The sequence below is a fragment of the Chiloscyllium punctatum genome, chromosome 22 (assembly GCF_047496795.1).
Source record: "Chiloscyllium punctatum isolate Juve2018m chromosome 22, sChiPun1.3, whole genome shotgun sequence".
Lineage (NCBI taxonomy): Eukaryota > Metazoa > Chordata > Chondrichthyes > Orectolobiformes > Hemiscylliidae > Chiloscyllium > Chiloscyllium punctatum.
In genome coordinates, this window is record NC_092760.1 from 57,705,893 (window position 1) to 57,726,456 (window position 20,564).

General features: G+C 39.2%; 1 protein-coding gene across 9 annotated transcripts in view; it reads right to left on the reverse strand.

Annotated features, from left to right (window-relative positions):
- plekha7b (pleckstrin homology domain containing, family A member 7b) overlaps positions 1-20,564 on the reverse strand; it is a 463,115-nt gene that overhangs the window by 161,591 nt on the left and 280,960 nt on the right. For 8 of the 9 annotated variants that reach the window (XM_072592385.1, XM_072592389.1, XM_072592386.1 and 5 more), the window contains 2 exons: positions 16,826-16,909; positions 1,517-1,628 (listed from right to left, as the gene is read on the reverse strand). In XM_072592385.1, coding sequence (XP_072448486.1) covers positions 1,517-1,628; positions 16,826-16,909 — 196 coding nt within the window. Of the gene's footprint in view, positions 1-1,516; positions 1,629-11,121; positions 11,208-16,825; positions 16,910-20,564 lie in introns of those variants that run through there. The other variant, XM_072592393.1, reaches the window with a different exon arrangement.

Below are 20,564 nucleotides of genomic sequence, written 5' to 3' on the forward strand. Positions count from 1 at the left end.
TAACAAACTGGACATGGATATCACAGCACTGAAGAATCCAACTGAAATTTATACCCATTAACTTTATTTGCAAACATTATATTCCTCTGGTACAAGAGTGTCAGGACTAACATTTAGGTATTATGCCAGAGAAGCATTTTTTAAAAAAAATTATCATGTCATGTTTCAACTGATCTGAATCAAGATTAAATGAGAGTCCTTTTTCCATTTAGTGATGATATCATGAGCATCTCAAAGACAAACTGACAGGCTGATTGTGTGACATAATATAACATGGACTTTAGGAAGCTGGTGTAAATATATCTGCTCCCTCCAAAAGCTCGAGTAGAATGGTTTGTCTCCACTGTCAGATACACCGACATCAGTAAAACATAACATCAGTCCCTTTACAGCCATTATTTAACTGAACAATTGGTGTCACCCAACAGTAGGACATCTATACTGAGTCCATAAGGTCAGATTTCTATTGGTTATTACAACACTTCTCTCAGCTGCGATGATAATACAGATTTAAATAGGTGTATGTTGTCCTTTTTCTCCCGCAAAGTGAGGTTTGGAGCTGTAGGTGAGCGAGCTGTCTCGTTGAAGCCAATCAACAGCTGGAGAAGGCTTGCATTTTTTTTGAGTTGGAACAAAGCAGCATGAATGGGTGGAGCCAGGTTCCCACAGAAGCAAAGTTTTAGTTCAGCTTTCAGCAGTTTGAAACTGCCATACATCTCTCCCTGCTACAGTAAAAAGCTGGGGTTCTCTCTCTGCAAATTTTCAGGGAATTTTCTCTGGATGTTCTTTCCTCCAGGACTGGAGAAACATTGTATGTGAGACAATGTATTTTACTAAATTTGTCTTTGTTAAGGGTGCGTTTTTTGGAATGTTACTGTATTGGAATAGCTGCTGTTTAGTCGTTAAACCTATTCTGTTAAATTTTCCAATACAGTGAAAGTTAGACCAATTTTCTTTTATTTATATTTTAATTGGGGTCAGAATAAAGTGTGTGTTTTGCTTAAAATTGAGTAGCATTACCAAACAAATGACATTTGGAACACAACACCTTATACTTGCTTTTGAATAAGATAAAAGTTAGAGCCTGAGCTATCGCTGATATGTTTGCAGGAGATTTGGTCTGGTCCATAACACAGCCTTGATAACACATTAGTGCTAGGGCTGTATATGTACACCATACAGACACTGCTCTCTCTGGAAGATCGATAAGTTTTTTTCAGAAATTAGGGCAACAGGTTACTGGTATTGTGTAAATACTTGAAACTGGTCCCTTGGAGAGGAAAATAAAACCACTGGCCCAAATATTTCCAAAATGTTCACATAGATGCATGTACATCATAGCAGATCCAGCTGCAATCCACATTTCAGTAAGGATTTTTGCATAGATATTGTAATGCTGTTAATTGAACTACTTGGTACAAAAATTAGTAATGTTACTGAAAATTACAGAAAAGCCAATGGACAGTTAGTTTTGTGTACAAAATGAAAATATATGGAAAAAGCAGCTCAAACTCACCTTTGAGCCTGGACCAGGATCTACCGTGGATACAGTTACTGCTGTTGAGGTCTCGCTGATCATACTTTGCGGCCTTTGGTCTGTTTGTTGTCTGGACATTTGAGTATTTGGTCTAAGTTGTAAGGAAGAACACAATTATTTCCATGTCTCCCATTTGGTTGAAGAGAATATTGACATTTCCCCTATACTGCTAAAATCATCAGAAACCAAATAGCATTGAACAGATTCAGGTTTGTGGAATACATGCAAACATTTTAGCACCTATTCACATTATCAAACCTATCGCACCAGAATAAAACATTAAACTTATGCGTGGCTAATAAAAATAAACCAAGCAAAGTAGATGCTACTGTGAAATAAGACATTAAATTTGCATTAAAGAATCACACAAACAGCTTCAACATTTCAGCAATGTCAGAACTGAACATCAGTTTATATTGTTCACCTCAGAACATTCGCTTACAGTTTGCTCTGAAGCATCATTTCACATACAGTCTTCACCCCATTCTCCTGTTGTGTGGGAATCTAAACTGTTTCCCAGTCCACTTTATTCCAAGATTACAAGACTCTGGGGCACCATTATCTCATTTGGACGGATTTTAAGTGCCAGTCTTGATTCTGCAGATCCAGAAAAGTCGATGCCATTGAAATTGGAATTGCTTCAAAGCTCACAAATCAATCTTGAATTCACTGCACAAACCAACAATTGCACAAGATAGCTATAGAAAAACAAAAAAAAATCTTGGAGCTAAACAAGCCTTCTGTTAAATTATTAATGAAGTTAAAGTGTTGAGATCCTGGAATGCTTCCCTAGATAGTTTTCTATCTATAATACTCCACTTGCACATATTCTGATCTGTCATCTGGTGCAACTTTAGGAAGTGTCAGATTGAAGTCAAACATTTTCACACACAAGCGAGAAACTGAAAGGACTGTTCCCAGGAAATATAACATGAAAAATATTAAGAGGAGGATCAACTTTTCTTTCTCAAAAGATATCTATCTTAGAGTCCAGCTGCATTTTGAACAATGCAAAATGTTTTTGTTCTATGTCATCCAAATATTTATCACCCCAAATATTCAAAAGTCAATATTGGTGTTCTTTCAAATCCATTTAAAATGATGTCTTCTAGCATGTCTTTCCCTGATTAACTTGAACTAATATCTCAGTATTTTCTCATATCAATTTTTAATGTAAAAAACACATTCAGGAGAGATACTCTCTCCCTTCGACCTCTGGATGGAGTGAGGAGGATGAAAACAATAATGTAAACATCTGACATAACCTTAGAGGGGAGTCAATGAATTAAAAAGAGCCTTTCATATAAAACAAAACTGTAAAAAGATTCCTGAAAGTAAGCCAGAGAAATAAGCCAATAAAAAATGAATACAATTGAAGAAAATGTTGAAGAAGCAGTGGGGGTGGGTGTGTGTGCACGTGCGCATGCGCAGCAAGTGCGAGTCAGAGAGAGAGAGAGAGAGAGACGCAAAAGGTGGAGCTCACCACTATCTGCAGACAACACTGCCTTCAGGAAAAAGGGAGGAAGGTCCAAAGTAGGCTGCCCCCCCTAAGCTTTCCAGCACGACATCCAAATAAGATGTTCCATTTCTCAATGAAGCCCCACAGTTAATCATGTTCTATTGTCAGGGCCACTAACATCTCTGTCACATCACTGACCACATTGAGCATGCTGATCCAGTCTGCTCAGCTCATGAACATGCGGGGCGATGTGAAATTGGAGATTTGCAATATGTGGGTCACCTGCCACTCACTCTGCCTGACCTCATCAATTGATCAAATTGCTTTCTGCACTGGACCTCTAATCAACTGATTGTTGCTTTCTTCTGACACACCCATCATGCCTCTTCACCTCTCTTGGTGCGTTTATTCCTACAAATGCAAGGAACATGCCCTGATCGACACGCCATCCATTCAATTTACAAAGGGAGGTGTATGAAAATCATAGCACTTCCCAGGATGCCTGTCAGCCGTGAAATTTGGAGATATCAGCTGCTCCACTGTTTCACTACGTAGCAAGCAAGCATTGTGCCAGGCAAACTGGTTATAGGGTCTTAACTGCTGACCAACCTGACACAGGCTCTGGACCTGAAAACAATTCAAGTGTTAGCTCCCCAAATCCAGACTGAACATTCAGTTTTGAGCATCAAAAAGTTCAGAGTGATGAGAAACTACCAGAGAAATATGGAAATTCAGCTTTGCTTTAAGTGTATGAGAAATTATTTTGAAGAATATTGAACATTAAGAGCATGCAAAAGCTAAATCCAGAATATTAATTTTAACCAATCGATTGTTTATGAGACCACAAATTTTGTATGATGTTGTTTTTCCATAAAATTACATCCTGCATAATTTTAAAGCAATATCTAATCAATTGAAGATGAGCACATGATAAAATTTACAGTTTTGCATGCAGAGAAATTTTACATAAGCCATATAACCTCTAAATGACTAAAATTCTAGAAAATTTATCGGTGGAGAAATAATTAATGGCTTTAATTCTTACTTCAACAGTCAGTCTTATTGGTTTCCTAAGCAGGTTTACAGACGTTTCAGTGAAATGGACCTACCTAAAATTACCCACTTTAAAAGGCTAGGCAGAGGGCCTTTAAAGATTACTAAAGATTTTCATACAGCACATATGAAAAGATTATTTTCTCTTGGGTGATGAGCTAATCTAAAGGTCATCAACAGAAGATAACTACTGTTAAAGTGATCAGGGAATACAGAGGAAATGTCTTTACTCCAAGGAAGTGAGTGGCAAGAATACAGAATTCACTACCACAATTAAATAGTGGCTGAATGACTATTCGATGCATTAAGGAAACCTATACAAACATAAAAAGGGAGAAGAGAGCAGAGCAAGGCTTCCTAAACTGTGGATCATATCCTCATACTTTGGGATTACAGCCTCCAGGGCAGCAGGAACTGCCACACAGCCTCAGCTTACTTCTGACCAATGTGAGAACCCTTTAAATACTTGTGCCCTTTGGTGGGCATGGCTGAACATGGCCTCTGGAGGTCTGACTGCTACCAAAAAACAAGCCCGTGAATGGATGGGGTTGCTTCGTTTTGGAGAAGCCCTTCCTTTTCATCAGCTTTGCTTGCTACAATTCTTCCCTTGCCCCACTCCCTCCTCAACAATTAAACATACACATCATTCTGGCTTGGAACAATATTGCTATTCCATCATCATCACTTGGTCAAAATATGGAACTTCCTTCCCAAAAGCACAATGGGTGTTTCCACACTATGTACTACAGCAGCTCACCATCATCTTCTGGCCAGCAAGTAGAGATGGGAGTGACACAGTGGCTAGCAATGCTGCCTCACAGCGCCAGGGACCCAGGTTCGATTCCAGCCTCAGGTGATTTTTGTGTGGAGTTTGCACATTCTCCACGTGTCTGCACGGGTTTCTTCCAGGTGCTCCGGTTTCCTCCCACAATGCAAAGATGTGCAGCTTAAGTCAATTGGCCATGCTAAATTGCCCATAGCATTGAGGAAAAGGGAGCACCCAGAGGAAACCCACGTAGACACAGGAAGAATGTGCAAACTCCTCACAGATAGTTGCCCAAGGCTCGAATTGAACTGGTGTGCCTGGCACTGTGAGGCATCTGTGCTAACCACTGAGCCGCCCTTCTAGAACATAGAACACTACAGCACAGTACAGGCCCTTCAGCCCTCGACTCAGCGCCAACTTGCAGAACCAATCTGAAACCTATCTGTCCTACACTATTCCATTTTCATCCAGATGTTTATCCGATGACCATTTAAATGTCCTTCAGGTTGGTGAGTCTACTACTGTTGCAGGCAGTGCTTTCCACAGCCCTACTACATTCTGGGTAAAGAAACTACCTCAGACATCTGTCCTACATCTATCACCTCTCAATTTAAATCTATGCCCCTTCGCGCTAGAACTCAAAAGGAGTGATATTTTCCTTTTTCTTTGCCCATCATCTTTCTACATGTGCATGTCAGTTAATGACAAAATCACATGAGCCAAATTTGAAGATAAATAGGTGACAATAGCACAGCTACATCAACCAGCTATTAACCAAAAGATTTGCATGGTGATAACTATAAGCATGAGCACATACGATCATTCAATCTTCCAATGAAAGAAGATCTACACACAAAGGAACTAAAACAGAACTGGCAAAAGTCATTCTACTCATGTAATCTAAACTTCCCACCAACCATCTTTTATATATTCAGTCATGCACTCATCTCCCTCCAAAATTTAGCATGAAAGCTTAATGGTTCTGACAAAGAACTCAAGCCACAAGTTAAGAATCTCCATTCATCCTCACTTTTCAATTCTTAGCTTGAAGAGTATTACAATTGAACTCTAAAGAAAAAAAAGCAGGATATAAGAAAAACAAAATCCTAAGAAATAGTAATAAGAATAGGCTAATCAGCTCATTGAGCATGATCTACCATCCATAAGGTTGCGTCTGAACTGTTTGATGCTTGAACTTGTTTCTTGTCTGCAAGAAAGTGAGAACTACAGATGCTGGAGATCAGAGTCAAAGTGTGGTGCTGGAAAAGCACAGTTGGTCAGGAAGCATCCAAGGAGCTGGAGAATCGCTGTTTTGAGCATAAGTTCTTCATCAGGAATGAGGCTTGTGGCCCAAGGGGGCCGAGAGGTAAATGGGAGAGGTTGGGGCTTGGTTGTTTTTGTGGAGGGCGGCGGGGGGGGGGGGGGGGGGGGGGGGGGGGGGGGGGGGGGAAAAGAAGAAGGGAGCTAAGAATGTGATAGGTAGTTGAAAGTTGGGGTGAAGGGGATAGGTCAGAGAGAAGAGTGGAGAGAATAGAGGGAAGTAAGGTGGACAGGTAGGACAGTTCAAGAGGGCAGTGCAGAGTTGGAAGGGTGGATCTGGGATAATGTTGGGGGAGGTGAAATGAAAAAACTGGTGAAACCCACATTGATCCTATGTACTTGAAGTGTACCAAGGTGGAAGATGAGGCGTTCTTCTTCCAGGCATCAGGTGGTGAGGGTTGGGTGGTGGAGGTGGTCCAGGACTTGCACATCCTTGGCAGTGTGGGAGGGGGGAATTAAAATGTCTGACCACCGGGCGGTCAGGTTGTTTAGTGAGTGTCCCCCAGGGATGTTCCCTGAAATGTTCCGCAAGTTGGCGTCCTGTCTCCCCAGTGTAGAGGAGACCACATCGGGAGCAATGGACACTAGCCTGTGCCCATAACCCCGAATGCTCTTGTACATTAAAATCCATCGAGCTCAGCTGCAAATATATTAAATAATTCATTCGAGAATTCCCCTCCCAGAAGACATTCCCCCCTCATCTTGGGACAATTCCTGGGCCAAGTTTCCCAATTAATTACAATTCCAGGCAGGTTAATCCAAATTGTTAAGCTCCTGAGTGAACTAGTTCCCTTTTTTTGAATTCATGACCAATTTGTCCACAATAGGGCCAATTTAAAAATAATCCCTTCCCTTATGGATGTCTTTTGCTCAGACCAAATGAGTTTGTCTCTTAAAAGAAGCCAACTTAACGCGGCTTTCTTGGAGCTCACTAAAAATGAGTTTGTTAGCTGTTGAATGAAAGGACAAATAGTAACGCAACACCCACATACATTAGAAATGAAAGGAGAGTCCAGAAATGATAAAAATTACAAAACATTAACCAGATCAGTTTCAGAATTCCACAAAGAGAATACAATGGATGCTGTGGCTGTTACACTGACATGGTACCTGAAGCAGTGATATTAGCAGGCAAGCAGTTGATCGAGATGCCAGGCTTTGCAGGTCAACTGAAAAGGCTGATGTTCAGCTTCTTGCACCTGCAGTTGTGCTGACTTTCTGGCTTTTAGACAAGACACACAGACTTGCTTTATTTTATCTGCAGTGCAGCGATGACTAGGGATTTCCTCATTTGTGACGCTGACAGCACATTGTTTCGTCCAGTATCACATACAGTCCAGGGCTGAAATGAGATTTTAACCTTTCCACCCCCCCCCCACCCGGTTGTGTATTCTTGAAAGGGGAAACACAAACTTGCCTTTTGCCCAAATTGCTCTTTTCTCCCAGCATATTCATGATCTGAGATAGTTCACAGGAAGTAACAATTCAGTTTGCAATGCCTGTCTCCTTGAAGTCCTTCTCTTTGAATCTTTTGCAATAGTCATCACATGACATTTCAGCGTCTCCTTCATGGCTCAGGATAATCCACTACAGGCCTTTCAGGTTGAGTTATATTGCGCAGAATTTACATTTTTGGGTGCTGGCCTTTTAAAAGACACATTATAATTCGACATATCCACAGATAATCTGGAATTATGTTCCATTATCAATTCAATCTCTGTTTTAAACATACTTTTATTTTAAAGCTTTTTCCTCAGCTCTAAACTCTGACAAAATAGAAATAGCCCCCAAATATCTGTTCTGTCAACCCTGCTCAGGATCTTAAGTTTCAATAAGATCTTTTCATTGTTCTGTCCTCAAATGAAGTCAGGCTCAACATACTCAAGCTCACTGCAAAACAGGTGACAGCCTTTGCAGTTCTTCTCAGAACAATGCCCTCAACAACTGAACTTAACCTGTCTGGCTTAAAATCTAAACAGTTGGCAGTTAACAGTCAATTACCATAAACTGGAGCCTTCTCTATGGCAGTTTGATTATGTTTTTTCAGGTGGGAATATTTGGCAGTTAAAGGGAAAATGCTCATTTTCGTTGTTTTATCATCAGTGAATCATTACCATAAGAAGTTAATGTCCGTTGGGCTTGAAGATTCTGGGACGAGGTGCACCTATCCTGGATGCGAGTCACAGCATGTTCAAACAGGGTTAATTAAAACTGCTATAAGATTGCCATCAAGGCCATTTATAAGTAAACATTCCTGCACTGCACAAGACCTGGAATTCAAGTGACACGTTCTTCAACCAATGAAAAGGTAACGATTGTTATTTGTCTGTGGAATCAGAGAAAAGTGCGTCTCCAGCACTTGATCACTGTCCTCTGGCAATTCATTCAGAATTAAATCAAGGCTCCTATCCCAACTTACTTTTGAAATGAAGCAAAGTTCTGTTTGAAATTTAGGCCTGTGAAAATCTGTTATGGCTGGTCTTTACAGTACCAAAAAATACCTGGTAAAACAACAGTTTATAACTCAGCAATATTAGTGAACGCATTTGATTTTGATAATCAAGAACTGGGGTGTTGGTCGGAAAAAAACATCTGAGCCAGGGTGAGAAAGGGCAGGACACAGAAATTTTTCACCTTCCTGTAACCTCAAGAATTCTGCGTTGAATTTACTTCTGAAATTCTCCCTATACGCAACAACATGCAAAAAGAATCACTGACGGTCTGCAATATGAACTGCTGCTCTCAGATTCCTCACAGGAAATGGTAAAATTACCAATAAGTGTGTCTTCAGCTCTGCCAAGCAACAGCATCAGATGTTCACTGTCTGGATTCAAACATAAAAGAGAACCTATTGGGTCAAAAGTATGATTGAGATAATTAAGATATTTGAATTGCAGCATTCAGCAGCTTCAGGGAAAAGGGGTAATGGATCGGATGAAATCGTGAATGGTCAACTCTCAGCTGCAGATTAACTGTGCACTGCTTGCCAGTGTTGCCTCAGAACCCATTCTGAACTGGTCAAGCAGGAATGAGGATTTTCCCCATTCACAAGGTCAATTACTGTTTGCAGTGGATGCACAAGATTCTTTTTTGTAGTAAAAGAAGAGGTCAGCTGGTCTCAGGCTGGCCACCAATTGAAACCTCCAAACAATTTCCAAAATGATAGCAGAAACCAGATAGATATCACAGACAGGGAGGTTTGCAGTAACAAAGCAACGCATTGCCAACAGCAGTACTTCACATCCCCACAATCTATAACCAAACGGCCTGACGTATCATTCCTTCCAGTACCAAATATGGGTTAACATGGAACATAAATAGCATGCAAAAATGTGCTGGTACATTGCAATGAAACACCAACCTTGTGAAGCTGCCAGCCAGACAAACTCAAAAAGCAGGAGACCACAGTCAGGGCAACCAATGGTTGAGAGAAAATCTCAAAAGCACAATCATCAAATTGAATAAAAGAGGTGGACGACCAAACAACTAAACAGAAAGTGGCTTCATGAACCTTTCTATTCATAAATAGAGAGCTCAAGAAGTCAGTCTAAGAGGCAAGGCTGGCTAAACATTTTGCAAACGTCTTCAGCCTTCAGCAAAACATTCCAGGTGGACAGTTCACAAAGATCTGTTCCAAAGTATTGACCATCACGGATGCAAATTTCCATGCAATTCTAGTTACTCCACCATTACATGCAGGGGTAGTGGAGTCTGAAATCAAAAAGCCTTGGTAAAGCGGAGCCAAACTGGTTCAACAATTGACCAGAATGCATAGATACAAATGAGTGAGCAACAGGAGTAGTCCGTTGGGCCCTTCAAGCCTGTTCTGGTATTCCAGAAGATATTCACTGATTTGATTCTAACATCGACTTGACATTTCAACTTAATCCCAATAACCCGCGACTTCTATGTTAATCAATAATTGAATAGAAATCAATTATTTTAACAAAAGACCACATATTCAATGCTGGTTATTCTCTGGAGTGGTCAAACCATTGCGACCATCCACAAATAAGAGGTCCAACAGAAAATCACCCCACCCCTGAATCAATCATAGAATGAAAGAATTCCTACAGTAAGGAAAGAGGCCATTTGGCCCATCTAGTCCACATCAACACTCCAAAGACCATCCAACCCAGACCATCTTATCCCTGTAACCCCACATGTCCCATGGCTAAACTACATATCCTGAATGTCTTTCGACTGAGAGGGGAAATTGGAACATATGGCAGAAACCTAGTTAGATAAGGGCAGAACATGCAAACACCACAAAGCCAGAGTCATCCAACACTGGAACCAAACCCGGGTCCCAGGCACGGAGAGGCACCAGTACTAAACAATGAGCCACTGTGCTTCCTCATACGGACAGAGATGTGACAGAGTTGGAGCATCCAAGCATCTCACAGGCAAAAAGCAGTCTTCCTGAATCATGCCATAACCTCAAGATTTGTTACACAACACCTCCATTATCACCCAAGAATGAACAACAATGGGGACACCACCAGCTCAAACACCAAGCAAGTCATATGCAATTCTGTCTTAAACATCACAATACTGAAACTCCCTACTGAACACCATTGCACATTTATCACTGCAAAAGGTTCTCAGTTCAACAGAATCATCTATCACAAATCACTGCAGCTATGAATGAAAAACAAAACATTCAATTACCAGCTTACTAACATCAGAAGAATAAAATCCAAGATGTTACATACACATATCGTGATTTAGTTGATTTGATGGCAAATCTTCCATCATTCTTTCATTTTAAAAAGATAGTTATAAACAGCTTAGATTTCCACAAATATCTGCTAACATTAAACAAGAATCTCCACGAAAGTGACAATGCAAAACTGAAAGGTGACACAGATATCTAACGTGTGATAAAAACACTTAAATGAAGCTATTCTTTCTCTCTCTGAACTAAGTAGAGAAATATCTCAATACAATATGCAGTAGTTCCTTTCCTTAACTAATTACACTTACCGTAGTGAATAATCCATTTGGGTACTGAAAATAACAAATAATTATTGTATTATTCTCCTCATCCAGTTGCGGAAGTTTCAACCACAGCAAGGCAGGTGCTTATATTTTTCATCTGTGGCTGCCATAGCAACTGAATGTATGGGATACAACAGGGCACATGGTTGATTCTCTGGGGCTCTATTAGAGGTACTAACAGCTGCAGGGAGTGCTCAAAAGCAGTCCGGAAACCTAACTGTTGTCAAAAGATGAATGCAATGACCATAGATCAGAAGATTGGCTTCGCTAAAATCAAATAACCAGCATTGCTTTTTGCCTTCGACATTTCTGGAATTGTATTTATTTTCAAATAAACAATGCAGAGCACTCCATGTTGTTAACAATAAAAAGGTGTGACATCTATTAATAGGTTTTGAATCCCAGTGGCTCATACAATTGTTATTTTTTTGTGGAGGGAGGAATTCAACAGATTATCTAGTTTTTCCAGCTGGCAATGGTGTTACTCGTATCCTGTACAGCTCTTGCACGTTCTTTATAAGCCAGCATTAATTTGCCTCTGATATCAAAGTATACATTCATGCACTGCATCTTGCTCTGTTTTTGAAAAACACTGATCAATGACTCATTTGTTCTATGATCCCGTGCAAGTAATACTCAAAATCAAGTCTCAATATTCAGTTGCAAGCATAAGTTATACATTTCAGTTTACAGTCAGAATACACTTGGCTGAAAGACAACTTCTAAATAAACAGAGCAGTAATTATAAAGATCTGTGTAGCAATTAATAAAAATGAGCTGCTGCTCATATCAATTCCATCCTTATTGAATAGGCCAACTGAATTCTCGATTGCCAGTTACAGAGTCATACAGCACGTAAACAGACCCGGCAGTCCAACTCATCCATTGCAACCGGATTTCCTAAATTGAACTAGTCCCATTTCCCTGCATTTGCCCCTTTTCCCTCTAAACCTTTTCTATTCATGTACCTTTCCGAATGCCTTTTTAAATGTTATAATTGTACTCACCCCTTTCACTTCCTCTGACAGTTCATTCCATACATGCATCACACACAGTGAAAAACTAGCCTCTCAAAAACAACTCTTGGTTTTAGTGGACAAAGTAGTAAACCAAAACTTATATCATGTAACAGATTCAGATGAAAATTTTTGGAAAAACTAAACCCTTTATGGCCCAGTTTGAATTGAACAAGGATATCCCAGCTTCAGTCCTGATCTTAATTCATCTTGGACACTGGCAGAAATATTCCCACTGACTTCAGTATCACCATCCAAAAAACAAACAGTAATTTTTACAATGCTGGTAATGATCAAATCTTGTGGTGGCCAGTCCACATACAGACATCAGGCAAAACTATAATGCCATACATTTCCCACACTCATCTTCTACATTCACATGCAAGAAGAACGTGCACTTGGGCAAGATGCAGTTGGTCATCCATTGCCACATCAAGCGTCAGCATCAACAGAGCAGGACAGCAAGATGCAAGGGAGAAACAAAAATATGTTACTATGGTTTCACAAAAACTGAAATACATCTGCACCAAATATCTTTTACAAGAAGTTTCTGATAATCGAACAGCAGCAGTACGAAGCATACAGAACAGACTTGTGTCAATAACAATTACCCACATACTTCTATCATTAGCACTACGTAAGTATTAGTTGTAGTGAATTAGTACTTCAGCCAATCATATAATGCATGAAGGTTGTTGACTAATGCAAAAAATTTCCATCAAGACAATTCCTCCCTCCATCTTGATCCTTTATTATTTCTCTGCCTTCTTCTGCTACGTGCACAGTTTTATTCAAGTAATTAAATTATTAATTAACTTGGCTCCAACATCAATTGCTCCAAGAATCAATTGTGACAGTACCTTCATTACATCAAGCAAACTGTCAGCTATTCATCATCTTCATTAACAACTCAGATGATGGAATAGAGAATCACACGCAATCAGCTGAATGAAGACAAAGGTTGATGGCATTATAAACAATGTAGATGAAGGGAGGAAATCAGAGATATTACTCGATTGATTGTGCAAGCAAAACTGTAGCACAAATTTCAATATACACAAAAATAAGGTCATCTACTTTGGACCATTTATAGATGCAAGGTGAAAATTAGGATAAATCAGTATCTTCCAAATTGGTTCCAAGTCCAAAAAGACAGAAAATGATCAAAAAAAGTGAATGGGAAACAAAAGTCTTGCAGGTCTACAAAGGCAAATTATCCCACATCTGAAATACTTGTTCAGAACATGAAATCAAAACATACAATAGATATAGTTGGAGAGAGGACAGGGTGGATTTATTAGAATGATGCTTGGACCCCAAAGTTAAATTAAAAGGAGATCACTCAAAATAAAATTGTATTGTGCAGATTTTAGGTGATTGCAGAGGCAATTAATGGATATTTTCAGGATGTTTTAAAAAAAAGCTGATGGAGAAATAGGAACTGTTTGCATTGGTTGGGAATCAAGAATAAGGATCAGCAGGCCTAAAAAGAAAAATTTGAAACTTCTACATGTGAAGTTACGAAATTCTACTGCACACAAAATGGTGAAAGCTCAAAACTGTCTTCCAGAAATGGCCTTTGGCACTAGATTATTAATATGAAATGGTAGATTAATATGTTTTTCCAAAGCAACAAAAAAAAAAGGAGGGTGATGGGAAGCAAATGCAGGTAATCTAGATTACAGATCAGCCACAATCTTGCTGAAGGATGTAACAAGCTCGAGCAGATAAGTGAACCTATCCCCAATCCAGTTCTAATGTATCTAAATTTACAGGTTACATGCCCAACTGTCATGTCAGATGAGAGTACATAATCTGAACTAACAATTCAGCATGTTACTGAAAGGGTGCAATATTGTCAAAAATGTCTCTTTTTGATTAGACCCTCCTCATCTGGAAAGGTAGGTAGAAAATGTAATCTCTGAAGGAAGTGATGTCCTGGCCAATCTGCTTCCCTCAGCCATCACAGAGGATGATTAAATGTATGTTCATATTGTTAGTTATTTGCTGTGCACAGTTTGGATGCTCTGTTTGCTCATTTAAAAAAAAATTAGCATCAAGAGTGATCCGTGAATGAAACACTTTAGGATACTTTGGAGAACATGAAAGAACTGGTCTAAGCGCAAGCTCTTTGGAGTCACAGAGTCGTAGAGATGTGCAGAATTGAAACAGACCCTACAGTCCAACTGGTCCACGCCGACCAAATATCCTAAATTGATCTAGATCCATTTGCCAGCACTTCGCCCATATCCCTCGAAACCATTCCTAATCATACACCCAAACAGATATCTTTTAAATGTTGTAATTTTACCAATCTCCTTCAATTCATTCCATACATGCACTACCCTGTGTGTGGAGAAGTTGTCCCTTAGGTCTTTTTAATATCTTTCCCCTCTCACCCTAAATCTCTGCCCTCTCATTCTGGACTCCCACACCCCAGGGAAAAGACCTTGTCTACTTACCCTATCCATGCCCCTCAAGATTTTATAAAGCTCTATAACGTCATCCTGCCACCTTTCTTGAGTTTGACTGGATAATATAATCAGAAGCCCCAGAGCACACTGAAAATGCTGCAAATAGTTTTTTTTTGGGGAGGGGGGAATAACTACATCATAGCTGTTGGAGACAAAGTGCTTAATTTTGCTATGACAATAATATCAGCATTCACCAATCGTATGGATTAAATTGAGCAACAGCTTGAAGCATTTGTATTTTCAAACTCCTTTCTCAGCTGTAGGAACTGCAGGCAATGCCAACATTGATGCTTCATAGGTGACCAATTAATAGCTATTTAAGTTCCACTTCTATGATGGTATTTGAACCTGTGTCCCAAAGCATTGACTTGTGCATACTCAATATTTATTCATCCTGTGACATTCCCACTATGTCACCTTCTTCCCATGTGTAATTCTGCCCAAACTTCTCTGTTTTCCCTCAGGATTCACCAGTCAGTAACTTACAAATACATTGGCACTAACACACATGTAAGGCATGAAGCTGTACTATTTACCCATTCAACAGAGAAAACAAATTGTGAACGTGGCCATTCAAGGGAAATTTATCTTTAGCAGTCTGTTAAATTATAATTACAAATTACAAATCTTAATACAATCAAGCAACTGAGACAGAAGTCCAAATACAAATGTATCATCTCATTCTTGGAGATTTTAAATAAAGTACATTAATTTTTAATTTATTTACCTTTTTTCTCTTGGTTCATTCTCACGCAAATCCAGCTACTTTTTGTGTTTAGATTCATTGAAACATTTGGTACAGTCAGTTCTACTACATCATGATAGCTCTATTCTTGCGCAATCCCATAGTATAAGAAAATGGCATCATAGCAGTACTATTTAAACTAATGAGGCTGGAATCGCGTTATACCCAATTCACACTTTAAAAGTTCACGCTTTAAAAACAGTGTCGCAAATTTGCATTAACGAAATGCTTGTTATAGTGGAATGCAAGGTACATGCTTTTTGGTCTGGCTCTGTATTTCACTATGGAATCTTCCATCTAATTGGTTGAACAGACAGTATTATTTTCCTCATTCGGAAAGTCCCAGATCACTTGTGTGCACCCCTAATTACCATAAGTTATCATCTAATAGTTCACAGAGTCGGAGGGAGCTGCAAGTGTAATGAATGTCAAGCGTGATTTTCCCATGACTATAAAACTCAAGCTGTTACCTCTAATGAAGTCTTCACATGAATATTATTGAACAGATGGGGAAGTTCGTTCTAAGCAACATGAATCATAGAATCTCTACAGTGCAAAAAGAAGCCATTTGGCCTATTAAGTCTGTACTAATTCCTTGAAGAGCATCTCACTCAGATCTTGCCCACCACCCTATCCCAGTAACCCCACATTTACCCTGGCTAAACCACCTAGTCTGTGCACCTCAGACACAATGTGCAATTTAGCATGGCCAATTCACCTAACCTGCACACCTTTGGACTATGGGAGGAAACTGAAACACCCAGAGGAAAACCATGGGAAGAACATGCAAGCTCCACACGTCCAGTTGCCCAAGGGTGTAATCAAACCTGTGAGATAGCAGTGCTAACTGTTGAGCCATTGTGCCACCCAAATGCTAAGATAAAATCACAAAAAATCATCATCTTTTCAATTTTCTTCTGTCCACAAGCCACCACTCCACCCTTTCTCTCTCCAGAATGATCACCACCTTTTTTTGAGGTTTGGCTACTCCAATCCCTTCCATACCCAGAATTCCTACAATTTTCAATAGGTACAAGTGGTTCTCCCCCTTTCTAGGCACAAGGAATGAGATCAGTTGCAGCATCTTACTGCAGCCCCAGTTGAGATCAGCAAACTTAAGATCAATCATGAAGGCTTGGGACACTGTTGTTAACTATTAGGTACTGTGCAGCAACTGGACAACAATCCTTTAAGTTCACAAACCACTGGAAACAAAGCATAATGCTCAAAACTGTAAATAAACCATAAATAACAAACATAACAGGGAGACATGCCAACTATGTAGGCTTTACAGCTGATCACTTTTAATTTGAACCAATTTTATAAAAAACAAACAAACAAACAGTGCTCCCTTCACTTTGGAATTAAAGAATCAGTTATAATAATTAATGCAGCATTAAAATAACATTCCAGATTTTCAGGTCGAGCACAAGCTAATACAGCACAATACTTACTGTTCTTTCAGTATGTACTCAGTGTTTTCTGGTGAAATCTGCCCAGTCACTGGGTGCCTGAAAGATGAAGTCCGTTGATTATGACTGCAATAAATCACAAAAAGTTTCATTAGCATTAATTCATCATTATATAAAGATGCACTTTCTCCACTATGCACTTCTATTATAGGTTAGATCTGCTGATCATAACGGAATAATGGAATTATTTAGTATTTTACAAAAATGCTTTAAACGTCAACATTTTCAACACACGTGCGATGCATCTGCCAAAAGCCTGCAGCACTGCATAAGTGCTATCTCCTGGATCATATTATGCTCTGCTGGTTACAACACTAAGTCAGACAAATCTTCTACTAATCTGAAAATATGACAAATATTTTTTCAAACAAACAGCAACACTGAAAATTCTTCATTTAACACCTCCATCGATTTTTTTTTAAAAAATCCACATTTCTAGAAATCAGGCCATACATTTCTTAAAATCCAGGCTTTTGAACACTGTTGTATGGATGTCAACAAATGCACCAAAAGAAAAGACAATCTCAGGGTTCAGAATACATGGAACCAGCAGAGAAATTGGCAAATCTGACAACTATTGATTCATTGTCAACTTCATCTTGTCTTTTACTGTTTGTTCAGCAGGTACACAGTTCATTTTGGAAAACGTCAAGGTTGCTGCGAATTCTCCAGAAACTAAACAAGGAAGACATTTTGCTTGTGCAAATCCCAAAAGTTTCAACTCATTCTTGAATTCGCATTTCTCCTTTTCATTTGAAAAGTTTGGCAAGCAAACCTACTTTGTTTTCAATTGATGCAAAAAAAATGCACTGCCCATCAGTTAGACATGAACCAGAACTAGTATTCTAGCTGATTTCTTTTCATTCCCTATTCCAAGTGTCACATTACTTGCTGAAATGGTGTAGGGCAGTTAAACAATCTCCAGTCAACAGAGGTTATGGGAGCTCCTTATCCGTGAAGTGGAAGGCAGAAATGACAAAATGGAGTGCTGGTACAGGGCAAATAGAAATGGTAATGGATGAAGCAAATTGCCTATAGGTGAAAAAGGGAATGCCTGTTCAATGGTGTCCAGAAAACTGGATGCAGTAGTTAACATGTAGAGTTCAATAATTTCATTGCTAGGCCTGGAAGGCCATGAGATGTCTACTTGAAGCAGGAGTTGGAATTTGACGCGAGACAAGACGCCAATATCAGAATGGAATTGGAGCAAAGAATTAAAATGATTGGTCAACTTACAATTGTAATTCTAAAAAGTTCCTGAACATATATCAGTATTTTACTGTTAACATTGAAGTTGTCCACATATAAAATCACATCATCACTGTACTGTTATTTTATTTCAATATATTCTTAAACACTACTGACTTCTAACCCACAATTTCACAGCTTTCAGAAAATCTGCCCTCTGGAAATGCATGATTAATCAGCATTTTCCAAACAAAGTAGTTTGCTTCAGATGTTTTCGCATAACACTCATTCAACTTGCAAAAAAATGCAACAAAACAGTCAGATTCTAAGCTTTCCAGCTTGGACGGCAATTGGTGAAAGAGTTATGAGCTGTGATAATATGATGACTGCATATCATGTCACTGTTGGGGAGAGCAATTTGTGGTGATGAATTAAGAGCAACACACCACAAGCGCATTAAAATGCAAATATTTAAGTATAACTTCATTGATTACATGTAAAATAGGATGGTGACCAACAATCAACGTAATTTTTAGATAGCACACCATTAACTTAATTCTGTGAACTAATTTTCACAGAAGCTTCTGAAAGGTCATAACAGGAAAGCAACTTCAGTAAAAAGGTACAAATGAGTCTATGGTTTATGGCCATATACAATTTTGTAATTTGTGCAAGCATCCTAAGTGGGTTGCAAAAGCAAGTAGTAGACACACATGCAAAAGCAGGCAATTACCAGAAAAGCAGAGTTATTTTTTATCTCTGAGATAAGTATCCAAACCACATTACTATTGTTAGTCATACTGATTAAAATTTTAAATCAACACGATATAAGTTATGACCAGTTGCATAATTCCTGAAGTTAAATAAGGCCATGAGCTGGAGACTGCTGAGTTAGTGTGTCCTGGCAACTCCGTGATTAAAAGTTAATTGTCAAAATATTGCTCCACTAAAGATATATCTCAGAATTTCATTTAAAGCTGCAATTACATTGTGCAAGTTTGATAGTCTTCAGGGCACAAAGAGTGGAACCTTTCGTTCCTTGAGGTGGTAAGATAGGAGGCAGGAAGGGCATTTACCTAAGTGGGCAGGAGATGTAGCCAATCCCTGACACCTTCACACCCCAACATGAATTAGGGTCAGGGTAGGAAAACCCATATCCTAGACAGTTAGATAAGGTCAGGAAGGAGATAACAGCTGCCTTGAAGTTTATTTTCTAATCTTCACTCGACAAAGGCAAGGTACCAAAGGACTGAATGCTTGCAAATGTTGCTTCATTATTTTAATTGGGGGTGGGGTAGCAAATCATGAGAATTGAGAGATTTAACTTTTTTTTTGGAAAGATATGGCTTAATAAGGGATAGGCAGCATGGTTATGCCAAGGGAAGGTCATGCCTTACTAAATCATTTGAATTTTTTGAGGAAGTAACAATAAGGATTGGTTAGGGCAGTGCAATGGATGGTGTTTACATGGATTTTAATAAGGAATTTCACAAAGATTAACTGACAGCCTTTTCAGAAAAGTTAAAAGCTACAGAATGCAGGGAAATACTTTGAGCTGGCTCCAAAACTGTTTCAAAGACAGGAAACAAAGCACATGGATGATTTTGTGAATAGAAAGAATTTGAGACGGCTCAGTTTTGAGTCACTTGCTATTGGTGATACATATAAATTTAAGTGGGGAAGACATGACTGGAAAATTTGGACACAACATAAAAATTGGTGATGGGGCCGTTTTGTGGCACAGAGGTAGCATCCCTACCCCTCTGGACCAAAAGGCATGGGGTCAAGTCCCATCTGCCCCTGAGGTGTGCAATAATGTCTCAGGTTGATTACAGAAAGAAATTAAATTTCAAAAATAGCTGGCAGAGCTCTCTTGTGGCACAGTGGTAGTGTTCCTATGCCCGGAATGGGAGGCTGCAAAGGTTGCATTGGGAATAAGGTTGTGGGCACATAATTTGCATATATATGTATAGTTTCTATCTCATTGTGCCTTTCTTAATGTAATGGCTAATCTTAGGAAAGACCATGACTATCCGGACAACAATGGATGACAAAAGGCAGAGTAACAAAACTGTCACATGTAAGGAAAATTAAAAAATGGGGAACTGTTAAAGAAGTTAGTCCTGAACAGTAAATTGGAATCTTGATGCATATGAAGTTACTTAGCTCTTAAAAAAACCCTAAAATATTATTGTAATAAAAATTTAAACAAAAGAATTTCTTTGTATTATAAAAAAGAATGTGAATTTTATTTACTTATTCATTTGGTGTGATATGAGTGTTGCTAATTGGCCTGCATTTATTGCCCATCCCGAGTTACCATTAAGGTGGTGGTGGTGAGTTGCTTCTTGCTGCAGTCCACCTGCTGTGGGTTGACCACATGGTCATCAGAGAGGGAATTCCAGAATATTCACCTAATGACAGTGAAGGAACAATGATATGTTTCCAGGTCAGGATGGTGAGTGGCTTGGAGGAGAACTTGAAGATGGTGGTGTTCCCCGTATCTGCTGCCCTTGCCCTTCTCGATGGAAGT